At 37.4% G+C, this 17,578-nt stretch overlaps 1 protein-coding gene across 1 annotated transcript; it reads right to left on the bottom strand.

Moving 5' to 3' along the window:
- Positions 1–44: 44 nt before the first annotated feature.
- LOC110675926 (putative leucine-rich repeat-containing protein DDB_G0290503) lies at positions 45–16,262 on the bottom strand. The gene is made up of 10 exons (XM_021842002.1): positions 15,830–16,262; positions 15,692–15,770; positions 15,459–15,637; positions 15,350–15,401; positions 10,419–10,471; positions 1,249–1,300; positions 997–1,188; positions 888–940; positions 420–619; positions 45–358 (listed from the first exon to the last, which is right to left on the bottom strand). Exons 1-10 carry the CDS (start codon positions 16,136–16,138, stop codon positions 103–105), a joined length of 1,425 nt encoding a protein of 474 aa, XP_021697694.1. The 5' UTR covers positions 16,139–16,262; the 3' UTR covers positions 45–102.
- Positions 16,263–17,578: the final 1,316 nt, after the last annotated feature.

Here is a 17,578-nt window from a genome sequence, read left to right as displayed (position 1 = left end):
CAGATTCAAGGCTTTTCGAACGGAAGAAAAACGTACGGGAAGCATTTCGTGTGCAAGCACCTGCTCCAGTGTATGTACAGGGTCGTCCGAAAGGAAGGAATGCTAGGGCTTTACAAAGGATTGAGCTCTTCGCTGCTGAAGGCCGCCATTACGTCCGCCATATTTTTTACCTTTTACGACAAATTGCTGTACTCGTTGAATAAACGTTTCTGACATCAAAACTCCGCAGTTTTCCGTGTGAATTTGCAAATCCCCGAGATTTTTGAAGGGTCTCCCGCAGATGGGACACGTTATATTAGCGCTTGTTGTGGATGAAATCGGTTCTTGCACCGTATAGTTCTCTGATGACGGAACCGCTCTGAAACGAAGGGTTATTTGAATATGTGCTTATATTTAAAACATCTACATTTTCAAGTTACCTGCTCACTAAAGAATTTAATTCTCGATTTTGCTGCATCAATTCCACGCATCTGAGTTCCAACTGATTTTTCGAACGGATGTGTTCTTGAACTGATTGTTGAAAAATCTTCTCAGTAGCTGTTTTGCAATCGATCAGCTCCTGAATATCTGCCTTGAGTTTGCGTAACTGTTCTTCGTTGGAATCAATTATGGTTTGTTTCTGTAATAATGTTCATGTCATATCAAAGTACACCCGATTCTGTTTTTGCACGGATTTTTTTTACACGGCCGTGCATAAAAAGTTTTCATACAAAATTTTTCACCAAAACCTTATTTTTTGCGTGAAACGTCGAGAATTGGTGTTACTTTTTTTGCAAGGTTTTTGAAATTTTGAACTGAAAACATTTTTTGCACGGTACGCATCCCCCGTGTAAAAACAGAATCGGGTGTAATGTGATAAACAATCAAGTCTGGGCAGAATAGCTTACCTCAGCGAGAAGACTGTTACACCTACTCCTTTCCTTTTCCATTTCTTCTTTATCTGAAAAGAATTATAACTTGTAGTACAGTTAACATCCTCCAAAAATCTTCACTTACGGCTTATTTGCAAATCTCCTAGTTTCTTTTCCAACTGCTGAACATCGTTGCATTTGCTAACGTTGTGTTTCTTCAACGTCTCTAACTCATGCTGCAAGGTCGTAATTTGACTTTGAAGTTGTGTTTTCTCTTTTTCTAGCTGGTTCCGAACCGAAAGAAGTTGCTCTGACTTGGTCTTTAATTTTTCTTTCTCTGAAATTGTCCTCAAGTTTAAAATGCGGGAGCACTTAAACAACTTTGGCTTACACTTACCATTCGTAATCTGTTTCAGCTGTGCTTCTAATGATTGCGCCGTGCTTTTATGCTGTTGAAATATATACAATTGGTAAAATAGATATAATATGAAAAAAAAAATCAAGTGGTCAAAAAGTGTTCTAAGTACGATTTGTAGTCGTGTCCATCCAATCGCTTGTATTGGCAATCAGCTAACCTAAGCAATTCTATGTTGTCAACTATCTTCACCTCAAAGCTAATCTGTACAAACTCATCCAAACCCGATCTGTAATGGATCTGTAATTTTCTCTGTGCTCATTATCGGCTACTTTTTCTATCAGATACACTTTTATTGAATACTAGTGTCCCGAAAAACTTCGTCTTGCCATCAAGTAGGTTGTTGAAAAGCACTACGAATCATCCCATACAAAATGACAGTTCCGTTCACTCTCGTTTTTTCCGTCTTTCCCGGTGAATATCCTGGAACTTTTATACATACAAACACGACGGAACCCTTGACAAACAAAATGGAGTAAGAATCATCCAAATCCGCTGACCTGCTGACGTAAGCCATTTCGTGACATACAAACACCATTCCATTTTTATTTATGTGGTAGATTTACATATCTTACAGTAGGCCGTGTAATTGAAAGTGATCATTACCATTCAAGTTGTCAACATAGAAACATCACATTGGTGACGAGTGAACCCAGTTTCGATTGAAGTTCATCAAAATTCGGATTGCACATCAAGGGAAGAATATTTCAAGAGAACAGCAGTAGCCTGAACCTGCCTGAACCTCTGATCCGTCGAGGACAAAATAGTTCGATATGCAATGTATTTAATGCAACAATTGGAAAATGGATTGTTATAAGTATATGTGAGTAAGTTTTCTAAAAAAAAACTTCACCTTAGAAGGGAAGTTGCCTTAGCGGCGGATTCGATCCGTCGGGTCAGGCTGTTAAAAAAAGTTCGCCTCAAGAGGGAACTTAAGGAAATTAAATTGCTCGCCTTAGAAGGGAGCAGCCGTAGCGACAGTTTTGAACTGTCGGGTCCGGTGGAAGAGGAAGTTAAGTGCTCACCTTAGAAGGAAGCAACCGTAGGTCCGTAGCGACGGATACGATCCGTTGGGTCCCGCCAAAATTGAAATGCTCGCCTTAGAAGGGAGCTGCCGAAGCGACAGTTTCGAACTGTCGGGTCCGGCGGAAGTTGAAAGTATGCTCGCCTTAGAAGGGAGCAGTTTAAATGACAGTTTTGATTTTTTCAGGAAAGTGCTCACGTTAGTAGGGAGCAGCCTACTATTGTCGAGTGGTCGTGAAAATGTATGGTCTATTGGGAAATTGGCAAAATTATTCAGAGACTTTGGTTTGCAGCAATAAAACAAAATAGAAAATGTGAAACAATGAATAAAGGGATATTTGAGCAAGCTTTACGGTGAACAAAGGCAATCGATAAGTAACGAATACAGTCTGGAGCCTTCAGTTAATAAAACCTAGGAAGAAAGAGGAATCCCTACTGAATCCACAGCGAAACTGTTTCAAAGATGTTTATTTAGCTACTAATCCGGATCCAAAGTACCGCAATATAGAAGTTAATTGGAACAACTCTTGGAGAACATCATGGAGTATTTCGAAACGGTATTTCGCAGCGACTGGAACTCTAGGTACCCCTTCACGTACTTTGAGAGGAACTGATAAGTGCAAATTATCGAGTCCTATGAGAAGTATCGGTTGAACATTTTTAAATTCTTTCACGGGCAGCTCTCGTAAGTACTAGGAGATATTGCTATCCCACGGTTTGCGTTGGAAAAATCAGACTGTTGAATGTATGTGTTTCTTTAGAATGCGATGAAAACCACGAACCAGAGCTAGCCATTTCGATTTCATTTTGTTAAGAGGTGGCTCATAGTTCACCTGCATAATCTGAAACCTTTCCAAGATTTGTCAGCTGAGCGATTGGTTTGCTGTCACATGAATGTACATTTTCTATTGAAGGAAAGGAGATTTGGTAGATGTGCATATCTTACAGTAGGCCGTGTAATTGAAAGTGATCATTACCATTCAAGTTGTCAACATAGAAACATCATAATTTATATAGATTTATCGCAGTAATTGATTCTTATTTTATCATTTTAGGCACCGTAGGACCAAACATCTCTACATTGGAACAATTGCTACACCAAACCAATGGAATTTCAAACAAAATTTGATGAAATTAGATCGATAGATCGATTCATCATGTAGTACATTTGATGGCACGGCTGTTTTGGATTTTAGATTACGACTAGAAAAGGCGAGCCGCCAAAATTTTATCATCCATGCAAGTTGTCTGTAACGAGAGGGTTGGTACAAGATGTTCACCGATTCTTCCTCGTCTATGTCTACGCCATTAATGTCCAGCTTCATACATACAACTGGCATTATTCTTAAACATTCATCACATTTAATCATAAGTGGATATGTCCAACATTGGTGGGGTGACATGTTTAGGGGATGGGTCATAGGTAATTTTTACGTTCTATCGGTACGAATTGGAAAAAGTTCCAAAAAATCAAAGCAATAATTGATAAAACTAACACTATAAGAAGAACCGCACTGGCCGTTCCTCGAGATGTTTTTTTTCAAGGCCCCCCTTTTTTCAGTTAGTCTACTGGTTCATGTAGTTCTTCCAGTAGAAGCTTAAATGAAGAAAATTGCACATATACGATTAGACTGGTTCTTAAACAAAAAAATTGTAAAACTCTACGGGGCACCCCTTAGATATATGCTTTAGGGTAAGAAAAAAGCTCTCTCAAAATTCCAACTCATTTGGTTGCTCCCCCAGCTGGCGCAATCAATTCGAAGTTTGTATGGAATATTCGCTTCAAATATATAGGAAATTGACCCTATGTCACTGTTTCGTTCCGCATACTATTTAATCGCGTTCAATTGAACCCGGAATCACAAATTCACTAGTTAATACCCTAATAAACATAATTGCAGATGGTTGTATCTGGATTTAAGCTCATTTTCATTAACCTTTTAGTTGTTGAAAGTTACCCAAGTAACCGCCCAAGTAACCACAAGCATTAAGGTATTACCGTATTTTAACTTTAATTCAACGAGTGCAATGCATCATTGCTTTTATTCTGCAATATGCGTGCAGTAATGCTTTAATTCCAATTTATGAATGCAATGTAGCATTGTTTTATTGTAGCAATGAAATGTGCATTAATGAGTGATATACGGTCACCATTCAATGCTTCATTGCATCATCTTACTTAATGCTTCATCGCAACAAAAATGGCAAGATTTCATTGCTCTATTTATCGTCAAACCTTCCCTCACTCAGGAAAATAGGATAAAGAAATACTTAAATATCCCTTATGAAAATTCGCCACAAGAAATCTTGTTGAAATTCGTAGATTTTTATTACGAGAAACCAGAATTTGAAAACAAAAAAACAAACAACAACCTGGAATTGAACCAAAAACCTTACGATTGATAGGCCCGTGCGTACACCACACGGCTATCAACGATTCAATATGCCGAGGCGCTAAAACGATACATAAAACGTGAAGATTTAGCCCCACACAATGAAAACAAAACAAAATCTCAACAGCAAAAAAGCGACAGCCGTGGTAAACTTGGAAGTGCAACAGTCGTGTCCACTTACTTATTGCACACTTCACCCCAAATTGGACTATCACAAAAATTATAGAGTGCAAAAAAGTGTGATAAATAAGGGTGCACACGTGCATCGGATCATTAAAACGTATTCGTTACACTTGTTCCTTGAACCACAAGGAAAAAGTGCACTAAAAACACCATCATGATTTGACGTAACCCTGAGCTGCTTCCACACTTTGAAGGAGCTTACACACTTGGGACGGTCCAACTTGGAGTGAAATCGACAGTATTTATCACTGGCAACGAAAGGGCGCTACTTGAAGTTGCACAATTTTCCGGCCAAGACATGCAGCATTCATGGTCCGGAGGATAGGCGCGACGAGTCATCGAAAACATCACACATTTAATTTAGGTTCAAATCCCACCAAAGGAAGTAAACAAAATACACATATGAATCATACCAAAAAAAGCAACACTGACCTGACATCCAACGAACAAAAAAATTGTTTTGTGTTTCTATTTTTGATCCTTTTCTTCATGCATTAAATACACTTTGGCTAAAGCTTTTATACGGTACAGGCCGTAACTATACTTTAGCAATTGCTAACATAGAGCTAGGAAATGTAGCCGTATTTACACTTTAATAGCGCCCTTTTCCACTTTAATACTGCATTAATGAGACATGTAATGCAGTATGACTTTATATGCCATATTTTATAGAAGCATATAAAGTGATATTGATGCAACTATATACAGCTGTACGCCCAAGTAACCGTACAGCTGTATATAGTTGCATCAATATCACTTTATATGCTTCTATAAAATATGGCATATAAAGTCATACTGCATTACATGTCTCATTAATGCAGTATTAAAGTGGAAAAGGGCACTATTAAAGTGTAAATACGGCTACATTTCCTAGCTCTATGTTAGCAATTGCTAAAGTATAGTTACGGCCTGTACCGTATAAAAGCTTTAGCCAAAGTGTATTTAATGCATGAAGAAAAGGATCAAAAATAGAAACACAAAACAATTTTTTTGTTCGTTGGATGTCAGGTCAGTGTTGCTTTTTTTGGTATGATTCATATGTGTATTTTGTTTACTTCCTTTGGTGGGATTTGAACCTAAATTAAATGTGTGATGTTTTCGATGACTCGTCGCGCCTATCCTCCGGACCATGAATGCTGCATGTCTTGGCCGGGAAAATTGTGCAACTTCAAGTAGCGCCCTTTCGTTGCCAGTGATAAATACTGTCGATTTCACTCCAAGTTGGACCGTCCCAAGTGTGTAAGCTCCTTCAAAGTGTGGAAGCAGCTCAGGGTTACGTCAAATCATGATGGTGTTTTTAGTGCACTTTTTCCTTGTGGTTCAAGGAACAAGTGTAACGAATACGTTTTAATGATCCGATGCACGTGTGCACCCTTATTTATCACACTTTTTTGCACTCTATAATTTTTGTGATAGTCCAATTTGGGGTGAAGTGTGCAATAAGTAAGTGGACACGACTGTTGCACTTCCAAGTTTACCACGGCTGTCGCTTTTTTGCTGTTGAGATTTTGTTTTGTTTTCATTGTGTGGGGCTAAATCTTCACGTTTTATGTATCGTTTTAGCGCCTCGGCATATTGAATCGTTGATAGCCGTGTGGTGTACGCACGGGCCTATCAATCGTAAGGTTTTTGGTTCAATTCCAGGTTGTTGTTTGTTTTTTTGTTTTCAAATTCTGGTTTCTCGTAATAAAAATCTACGAATTTCAACAAGATTTCTTGTGGCGAATTTTCATAAGGGATATTTAAGTATTTCTTTATCCTATTTTCCTGAGTGAGGGAAGGTTTGACGATAAATAGAGCAATGAAATCTTGCCATTTTTGTTGCGATGAAGCATTAAGTAAGATGATGCAATGAAGCATTGAATGGTGACCGTATATCACTCATTAATGCACATTTCATTGCTACAATAAAACAATGCTACATTGCATTCATAAATTGGAATTAAAGCATTACTGCACGCATATTGCAGAATAAAAGCAATGATGCATTGCACTCGTTGAATTAAAGTTAAAATACGGTAATACCTTAATGCTTGTGGTTACTTGGGTATGTATTCAACCTAAAATGATCAGAACGTTAGTATAATTAGCAATTTTGAGCTTATCGATATCAATTTCCTTGAATCAGAACTGCAAATTTTTTAACATTGCTTTATCAACAAGAAAAATTTCAACTTTAAAAAGCATACTTAGATCCATCCCTAACAATTATAGTGAAGGCAACACATGTCAGAATGGGGTGATTCACAGTTTATAGCAAGCTAGCGTAAAAAGCTGGATATGTTTGGAGTTTATCTTGTTGTGTTCCATAATATAATAAACTAAATTATAGATTAACCATTTTTTCTAGTAACTCTATTCCTGTTAGGTATATCATTTTAGGTACCAGACATCGAAGGACCTTCGAATCTACAAGAGGAAAGTGTTACTACTGAAAATTGAAAGGACTTAAAGTTTGATATAAAAAATATTGCGGTATATATTGTGTACACCATTATAGGCTCAATTATTCGGAACGAAGTCAAGACAGCCCCAGCCGGTGCTGTGTTTGAAACGTAGATCACGTGAACTTTTTGGAAATGATATGATATGATATCTTGCCAATAGTCCAATAAAAATATCATCCAATAAGTTTGACTTTCTAGACATACATATTGGCTAGTCCTTCCTCACCCATTCACGCTGATTTTCACCACATGCCTGAGCTTGCCGGCAGTAATTTTGGCCATTATTTTGGCTAAAGTATGCAGGGTAGGAATGATCTGAAATATCTGAAAATTGTTCTACGTCACGGTAAAACTTCAAATTGGCATTTCCGGTTTGGGCTTACCGTTAGAATGTAGACTGTTCATGTTAAAATGAAGTAAGCTAATGCGGATTATTATTCCGCACATTGAGCTGTCCTTTTTAATAAAAAAAAATAATATATACACAACTTTGTTCAATAATTTTGAAACCATTGTCCTAAATCCATCCGTAGATTGATTTCAATTTTCATACTACCAGTACCAATTTAAAAGTCCATCTTAAACCAATTTTTCTGCTGGTAAGCTTTCACCTACTTTTGCCAAACCTAAAAAAACAAATCATTATTATGTATAATATTTAGAAAATAGGAAATTAAAATTGAACTTTATTCAAACTCAGCTAACAACATAACGAAAATATTTGACGTTACCTTGTCAACATGAATATCAACCGCAAAGCTTACTTCGACCTAGCTATAAAAATTATAGTGTTGGTAAGGAATGTCCATCAGGTGTGATTCAAAGATTATAGCAAGCTAGCGTAAAAAGCTGGATAGTGATCAGGTCGGTCCTTCCGATATTTCTTCTACTAGTAATTTATGAACAACTCGAAAATACTCCATAGGTTTCGACAGCACCCTTAGCCTTATATCATAAAATATCTTCAAAACCTCAAAAAGGCTTTTCGCAGAGAACACATTTGGCACCACGTAATTGAGTGAACTCGTGCATTGGTCCATTCCATTAGTAATTCTTCCGAAAGCTGATGTAAAGGAGGCCACGTCCCAAGTAATCACAAGATGGGATAGAAGGACATTTTCAAGCTTGATGTTGGTTTGTAGCCTTCTCAGAATAGAAATATTTGTAGTAGAACGCTAGTGGCGTTGTTGTCACAAAACTGATTTCAATTATTACTGCCTTAAATTATGGATTTCCATTGTTTGTTCAATACCATGTAGTTGTTTTGGTTTTTAAAATGAATCTGACACTTTGAGGCCCGGTACTCACGCTGTCAGCTCGTGGCAAACTAGATGTTGGTAACACGAACAGCAGCGACATTAGCATTCTTAGGTTAATGCTCCTGCTCTTCTAAGTAGCCTCATTTTTTAAGAAGTTATATGAACTTCGAGGTTCGCCAGACGTGCACGGAGCCGCAAATCAACCCAACTTTGACTTCTTTTGACGCAATTCGGCTCATCCGTGGGATAAACCAAATTTGGGTTAACTGATATATACAGCGGGGATTCGCTGGTTGGAACACGACTGCCTTCCATCTAGCGAATCCGTCCCGTTAGTTGGAACGACTGACAGCAGGTGAAAATGCTGCAGACTAACGCAGCTGGAGAGCACATCGTCACGATTCGCACATATACATGCACATTTATTCTATATATGGAAACTTCAATGCGACTATGCGGAATACGGAAACCATATGATTTGAAATGTCTCATAAAATGGCCTATAAAGCAGATTTCCAAGGAACTTGCGAAAAGTAAGGTAATTCAGACGAGCAGCACTTCTATATTGTACGCACGTGTATGTTATCAATCTGTTTAAAACACGGTTTAGACAAGATATTATTTTTTGCATCTTCAGGATTTTTCAGAAAATCATAGATCCTCAAGACGCTTACGTGGAAATTGTTATGAACTTTCAAGCTGCTTAAGAGGCTCAACGCGATCCTGTTATGAACTTCTCCTCGAAGTTCAGTAAAAACTTACAGTGGAACTCTTATTAAGTTTTGATAGTTGGCTATGATGCTCTCCAGAAAGTGATTGGTACTTAACCCTTAAAGTGAAACATCTAGGAATCTAAAAATGGCCATCACAATGGCCGACTTATGTCCCTAATCACGTATTCAAAGGCACAAAACTGGAGAAATAGTAGGCAAACGTTCCTGATCTTCTTATTTTAAGCTTTCTGCTAGTGCACAAAGTCAAAATAAAAAGTGCACTGTTGTGGGATGCTTCGCGAGATTTGTGCCTTTGAAATATTAGTACAATCTTAGATTCCAAACTGTTTCACCTTAAAAGGCGTGGACGTCTTTTTTGCGCCGGACATACGGCCGGAAATGTAGTGCACACCTCCTATTACATCAGTGATTCTTGTTAAAGAAGTATTTCGAATGTATTTATGTGAAAGTATATGAATATATTAGGTATCAAGTATTGCGAGCTCATGTGACACATTTTTGAACCACAATAAAAACTTGGCCACTTGACATGTTCAGGTATAGGAGACTGGAAGTCTTAATATGTGATCCCGGAGAATCAATCCAAATCAAACGCTGATTTCCGAATGTATTTATGTGAAAGTATATGAATATATTAGGTATCAAGTATTGCGAGCTCATGTGACACATTTTTGAACCACAATAAAAACTTGGCCACTTGACATGTTCAGGTATAGGAGACTGGAAGTCTTAATATGTGATCCCGGAGAATCAATCCAAATCAAACGCTGATTTCCAAACTGTGTCAAAAAAAAAAAAAAATATTCGACAAAAAATGACCATCGGAAGCCGTTCTGTTCTGTTAAGGGTTAATGTAGCCCGAAACTCTGCATGATCCAATTTTCCAAAAATATGCGATCTTTCTAAGTGTTATAAGTGATTTTGAGGTACAAGCGTTGCAAATATGTGCATGATCACTATCGCCATCAACCGGATGAATTCCAAATTAATAAGGTTACCACTAGGCAGCCTTTGACATTCTGATTCCTGTTTTTTTTTTTTGAAAATGATACTCGTACGCGTAATCTATCGCGACTACCCCTGTTACAAAAATTTGAGTGATATGTGACTTACCATTTCCACCTCTTTCGTTTTCTCGGACAGATTTGTTTTCATTGCCGTATAAGCTGCGAATATTTGAATATATAATATTGGTTTCAAGTTACATTGATAAACAGGGGTAATGATGGTTTCGGCAATATATTTAACGTTTAACATCATGGGGTAACGAATTTCAATTGTTTGTATGAATTCCATGTGTGTGTGCATTGGGTTGATCCAAAAAACATTCTGTTCTTTTGTACCTTTAGAAGCTACTGTGAAAGTTCGAAGGGAATCTGAAAGAGTTAAAAGAGCTCAAATTTTGTATGAAAAAATTGACCACACACATGGGAAAACAATATTTCAACTACATTTATGGCCATAGGGATGTAGTTGATGGCGCGGGTGGATGTGTTTTGTGTTTGCTGCCACGTTTTATCTCGGTTCCTCGTTTATTCCATTTCGGCCGGTGAAAATATCACAACAGCGGTTGGTGCTATCCTGACCAATGGAATGGTACAAATTTGTAGCACAATTATATCAAGATTTGTTACAAATAGCAAATTTTGTTTCAGTTTTGTTAGAAGCACGTTAAGTTGACGGAGGGAATTATTAAATTAAAGGCTGTTTCGTATTTGTTTTAATTTGGAACATAATTAGTTATAAACAAATTGAGCGCGGTTGCTTACAACAAAATGAGTTATATTTTTGTTTTATTTGAAACATAACAATGTGCTGAAGAAAGCAGTTTAACCCGACGGAAAGGAGAATAGATATTCATGAGTTTGTTAGCTATTATTTAGTATCATATGAGATTATAGCTCTGCAAACATCTTCAAAAACAAACGAGACAAAACCAAATAAAATTAGCTCGAAAGGGATTTGTTTCTTCAGCAACATTCTTCATTATGACTTGAAGAATGAGTTTTAATTATGAGATGAAAAGTTTTCACTAACATTATAGTACTAACGTGTTTGGCATCTTTTTTTTAAAATTTCTCCATAGTAATTTCCATATAAACCTTCATCGTCTTTGTACCACCTTTAAATCACCACCTAGAAAGCTGACAATTTCACAGAACACTATTTTTATGGTAAGGATTGTAAGGAAGGTATGGGAAATCGGATTTTCAAACATTTTTAAAATTTGAATCGCCTTATAAGAGATTTCCAGCGAAACTCACAGAGATATACTTGGAAACAATTTTGGAATGTATCTTAAAAACATTCAGAGATTCTACTGAAGCAAACAAAAATTCTGAAACTCTGTCGAAGTTTCTTTAATTCTTGGATTTCCCAATCAACTTTTTATAAAAGAAGTGTCAGAAGAAATGTTGGCAAGAATGTTTGGAAGAGTTCTCGAAAAAACTGGTAATTATCAATGATAAAGGCTCAGATCGAAAACAAATTTGCACAAGCTAAAAGCTCACCAATGCTCCAGATTTTTGAAGGCCTACAAACTAGGAAAGGTTCTATTGAAAATTAGAATTCATAAGGTAAATATTTGTGAATTCAAAGCCTAATTAGACTGAATATCTTCAAAATAGGTATCTGCACATACTTAAGTATCTACATCAGGGCCGCTAAGTGTTCTCATGAATGCAATCGACTGAAATCCAAAAAGGAATGAAAACAATCAACAAAACTAATATTTGTGAAAGCCCCTAGAATGTGGGCCCAAAGCCACGGTCCCACGGTTCACTCTAAACTTAGCCCTTAAGTATTAAACAATATAATCAAGGGGCCTCAGTACATCGCTGATCCATGTCTCTTCCCAAACTTATGCTTATCATGCTATTTTTTCAATTAAACAAAACCATAAACCGCGGACCGCATCCACCGCACCCCCTTGCTACACTACTGCCTAAAAGTTAGAAATACATAATGTAGTATTACTAGATACATTTTAAATTATAAAATTGTTGTCCCGCATAGGAGAAAAGTATAGGTATCTAGAGACTTTAACCTAGGACGCTGAAATTTGGTTTTCTTCTGGGTAGAAAATTTAGTTTTTGGACTGCCTGAACCCCAAACAACGACACCTTTTTTTCAAAATAAAAAATACCGGTCTAATATTTCTGAATAATGACTCAACTCTTAAAATTTAAACGAAATCGGAGCACTCTTGAAAATAACGTTTTTGTGTGTTCTATTACGGGAGAAACCCGAGTTTGTTCTGATTTGCATATCACCGTTGTGTCAGTGTATTTTTTTCGGTGCAATAATCCAAAGCGGTTTAGGGGAACTGGGGGTAATATGCCCATAGGGGGCAAAACGCGCCACCATCGATTTGGGCGAACGATGAGTTTTACAATGCTTTTTTTCACCCTAGATCATAGAAAATGGAAGAAAATGCTTTTCCTAATATGTTTTTATGTGTTTTTCTCAATCAAATCGATAAAATCGTATAAAAACGTTTTTCGCTGTTTTCGTTGCAATTTTTTGCGATTTTCAATGTCATTTTTTAGGTCGATAAATAATCAAATTACTGAAACTATTGCCAAGAGCCAACTTGTGCACTGTCATAGTTTGTATTATGTGCAAAATATATGTTAAATTTGCCCTCAAAGAGCTTATTGAAGGACCTAAACTTTAATCAACTCTGGGGGCAAAATGCCCACCCCTATTTCATAACACCAAAACAGCCGTTTAAATTCAAATTCTACCAAACGTAATGCGTCGTTGAAGTTACACAAAACATGGAACCTTACAAATGTACATTTTTCGCATCAGCATGTATACTATTATTGAACAATAACATCTGAACAAACGCCCGGATGTATGCAACACATATACAAGCATGATTGTGTGTGTTCGTTTACAGCATGGCTAACGCCGAACTCAAGCGGGGCGTTCTACCCCGCAAAACAATACATATGCACTTAAGCAAGCATTTTTTTAAAATTAATTTATAAACCCCAGAAAAGTTAGAATGGATAGCTGTTTCTACTATTTGGTAGAAAACATGTTTGTCTATCCGACCATAATAAAAAAAGAGCATAAAATAATGTTTTTCACATCTAAAATCGCTGTTCTCCTTAACGTGGGCAAACTACCCCCAGTCCCCCTATTACTAAAAAATACTCGGTAGCGCATGGTATCACGTGCTTCAATGTAGTGGTGGTGGTGTTTGCAAATGTAACTTGTTTATGTGTTGTTTATGCGAGGTTGATTAGTTCGTTGAGAGACACCGCGATGCGTGGCATGCAAGCTGTTCCCGTAAAGGCGTTTTTGGTTTGACACGGCATGAGTTTAGTAGAATACGAGAGGGATTCGCGATAAGGGCATGTCTGACAAATCAATAACAATGAGATAATAATACATTCCACCATAATTCACATTTCATAAACCTAGTTTTAAAACATCATGAATACCACACATATATTGTACAATTTATCTTACTATTTCGTCCTCAATGTCATAAGGTTTCGCGAATCTTTCTAGAGTTTATAAACAAAGGGCTAGAAGTTGTGGTTCTATGGGTATAAAGAGGTAAGATACTTTAATAACACTATATATGATATATTACTATATATTGGGTATTGGGGAGGGGTAGCCTAAGGGAGTTAATTGAACTGTTGACTGGATGAAAGTGCGTGGGGTCGCCAGCCTTTTGTCATGAGAAAACAGCCTTAGTGTTGTCTTCCAAAGGTCTTCAAAGATATTAACTAGCCCTGCTACAACAAACCATCAGGTAGATCATTCCATCCCGGTATGATTCTGCAGCCATAGGTAATCCTTGCGCTGATGGTGGCTAAATAATTATCATCATCATCATCATCTATTACGGGAGAAACCCGAATTTTAGTTTTCCTAGGTATATATTTTTTTGTTTCTCTATGAAAATAGTTCCGGTTCGATGCAGTCTCTTCTAGGTTTCCTGTATCGAAAAATATCGACTCTAGGGATATCGATAAAGTTAGCGTTAGCATTCACACAAATACATAGGTGGTACAACATTGGACCTCTGAGGGCTGATTTCTTCCCGTCCGTTACCATAGACACAAATTTGGGACGAATTTCTCCTTCTTAAGCGAAACTGACATATCCTCTAACAGTCGAAATTTGTTTTGGCCATGTCCTTGCGAAAACTGTGGGATAGAAATTGATTGGACACTTATACCCTTCTGTAAACTCGCCTGATTGTTTTGCAAAATCTGAGTGTGCAGATATTATTTAACAATCTGACATTCTCTAATTTACTGCCCATAAACGCATGTCAGTCCCATGTTTGCTGGATTTCCTATTCACATGGGAAAATTATGCGTTTATGGGCAGTTTAGGTGTATAAGAGTAGTAGAGACCTCTACATACTCTCATAGATATCACGAGAGGTTACGTGTTTAGTGGAAAGGATAAGAGAATGGGCCATTTTGCATGATGCCGTTTGGCATAACATCATTTGGTATAACCAGAATCATATCCCTTCTTCCTGTTCAGGCAAGTACATATGTAGATGATATTTGCCAATGGGCTAAATATCGGAATAAACTAACCGATACTTTTTTCTTAAAATCCATATGCAATACGTCGCTCCTCTCTATAAAATGACCCCAAAATCAACTCGCTGCAGCCATGGTTTTGAGCAGACATCATGTAATCATGATCTAATAATGTCGATATTACCGATAATATTGATATTTACACAGTCCTAGACTTTTTTCTATTGAAAGAAGATTTTCTTGTCACTAACGAACGAATTTTATCAACTACAGCGCACCCTAATGTAGGTATTTGGAAGTTTTTTCTCTTAGAATCGACGGATGCCGTTCAAACTTTTCGAACTTTCACAGTAGCTTCTGGTGGTTCAAGTGAACAGATTTGGTGGGTCTAACTTAAGATATTTCTAGTATGAACTTTATGGTCGCCACTTCAATGAGTATAAACTTGTTAAACATTCACCCAAACCGCATTACTGCTATGGTGTGTTGTTGAACTTGAACTCTACTGCAAAACGTACTGACCTGCAACTATCTTCTCAAACACCTTCTCAAGATGTCGGTTTTCCTTCTCTAACTAAAAAATCATGATAAACAATTAATGTTAGATGAAAGATAAATGTAGCCTTCTCACTTCTCTAATCCTAGCCAGATCAGCTCTTTTCTGTAGCTGCTGAGGTGATGGTTTTGGTTTTCCGGCTTGAGATGCCGATTCATTGTTGCTTCTTTTGGGATCCGCTTTGGTAGGGGCATTCGCCTTATTCGCCACATTCAAGTCAAGATTCACCTTCAAATTGAGATTGAATCTGGAAACTATAAAAACATATTTTGGATTTTTTCTGAATTACATCATAATGCAACAATTACCAATTGGATTAACTGCTGCTCGTAACGCCCGTGAAATCCACTTGGCGTAACGCTGTTGCTTCTTATCATCACAGTTCACCTGAGGATCACAATTCGTACAAAAAAGTTGGTTCAATTTCAAAGGGCCATTTAACAAACCTTCACTGATACACCCTTATCCTGTTGAGGATCCGCCTTGCCGCCTTTGTTCTTGCGACCCGATTTTCCCGACGAACCATCGTTTTCTTTCCGGTCGCTTTCTCCACATCCCTTCTCATCATCAACGCCAGCTGGAATGTCTTCATCGTCCGGTTCATCAGCGTCTAGATTTTCACTTTGTGCATCATCATCACCACCATCATTCGCTTCGTCGTCGTCCTCCTCATCGTCAGCGAGAAAAATTTCCGGCATTTCCATCACCTCGGCGCAGATTGTTTCCATTCGAGCCAGAACCGCATTGCGAGCCATTTTACCGTTTGGGGATCGGAAACTATTCGAAGATTTTAGGACACTTTTCCGGATCAATATTGAATTTGATTTCCACTCAGTATGAATGCAGCCGGAAAATTGTATACATTGAGTAAAAATAGCTCTGCATAATGTAAGGAATGAGCATGCGCATCATGCTAAGCATTATAGCGCAAAAAAGTATAGAAAGAAAACGTATGGCACAGGTACCATAAGACGAGAGACGAGGGAAAACGTTTTCTTCTAAGGCGAAACAGCTTGGAATACGAATTGAATATTGTACCACGACTTCGAAATCACAAATCTCGAGAAGGACACATAGAAAACAATGAACTTTCTAGTTTAGCATTGTGCACTAGCAGAGAGCATAAAATAATAAGTTCAATTTTGAACGTTCATTATTTCTCCAGTTTAGTGCCTTTGAAATCGTGTCGAGAGTAGGGACTCAAGTTGGCCATTGCGACGGCCATCTTTTGATATCGCGATGTTTTACCTTAAGCTATTCAATACAAAGTAATTCAAATGGTCAGATTTGAATCTATTTCCTTATTAATAAATTTATTTCAATTGTAATGTAACACATAAACAATGCGGAACACGTTTTTGTCTCGAGCATCGAAATACCGCTATTTATTTAATTGAGATCTGCTGAATCCATTGCCGTTTTCAAAAAAAAAAAAAAAAATCATAGCACGTCTAATTTTTGAGATGTTGGCTGTTGGAAATGCAAAATTTGACTATATCAGCCAACTTGTGCAATTTCAACCAAATTATATCTGAAATGAAAGTTAAAGTCATATTTTGTATGCTTGCTGGACTAGATTTTAAACAAGCTCATAAACCATACCTTGAATTTCATGTAAATATCAATAAAACCAATAATGTGTTATACATCTTTGAGCTAGAAATTGTGACGTGCTGGGACATTTCAGAGAACGGCAACATATTCAGCGACCCCAAATCTACTAGAGACACATAATTTAATCCTTGAGACACGCAAACATGTAATTTTTGTTACGCTTTGTAATCAATTAAGAACGAATTCTGCAATGCCTGAACCTTCCTTAGCCTAGTAGTAACGTCCACGGCTACAAAGCAAAGCCATGCTGAAGGTGCTTTGGTCCGATTTCCGGTCAGTCCACGATCTTTCCGTAATGGAAATATTCTTGACTGCCCTGCGCAAAGTGTAGCATCGTACCTCCGTGCTATGCGTAAACGAATTCTCTCTGCTCTTGGAAGTTTTCTTAAAAACTACCTAAAGCAATAAAACTGTACTTTTCAGTGCTACAAAAACAGTACTTTTCAGTGCTAAAATTAAAAACGGTACATTTCAGTGCTACTAAAACAGTACTTTTCAGTACTATTTTTTCTACTATTGATCCCTTTACGTCCTTGTTTGGACCCATGCCTTAGATTTTTCGTTGAACCCGTTGGCGAAAG

Source organism: Aedes aegypti, chromosome 2 (assembly GCF_002204515.2).
Source record: "Aedes aegypti strain LVP_AGWG chromosome 2, AaegL5.0 Primary Assembly, whole genome shotgun sequence".
Taxonomy (NCBI): Eukaryota; Metazoa; Arthropoda; class Insecta; order Diptera; family Culicidae; genus Aedes; species Aedes aegypti.
This window is presented reverse-complemented; position numbering and strand designations above follow the sequence as displayed.

What these genes read in the sequence shown, in the direction of transcription:
- LOC110675926 (XM_021842002.1), bottom strand. Translation starts at nt 16,138, where the DNA reads ATGGCTCGCAATGCGGTTCTGGCTCGAATGGAAACAATCTGCGCCGAG. An exon ending in GCTGAAACAGATTACGAATG is followed by an intron (nt 1,189 to 1,248) that starts GTAAGTGTAAGC and finishes GGACAATTTCAG; the next exon opens with AGAAAGAAAAATTAAAGACC. An exon ending in GTAACAGTCTTCTCGCTGAG is followed by an intron (nt 620 to 887) that starts GTAAGCTATTCT and finishes ACATTATTACAG; the next exon opens with AAACAAACCATAATTGATTC.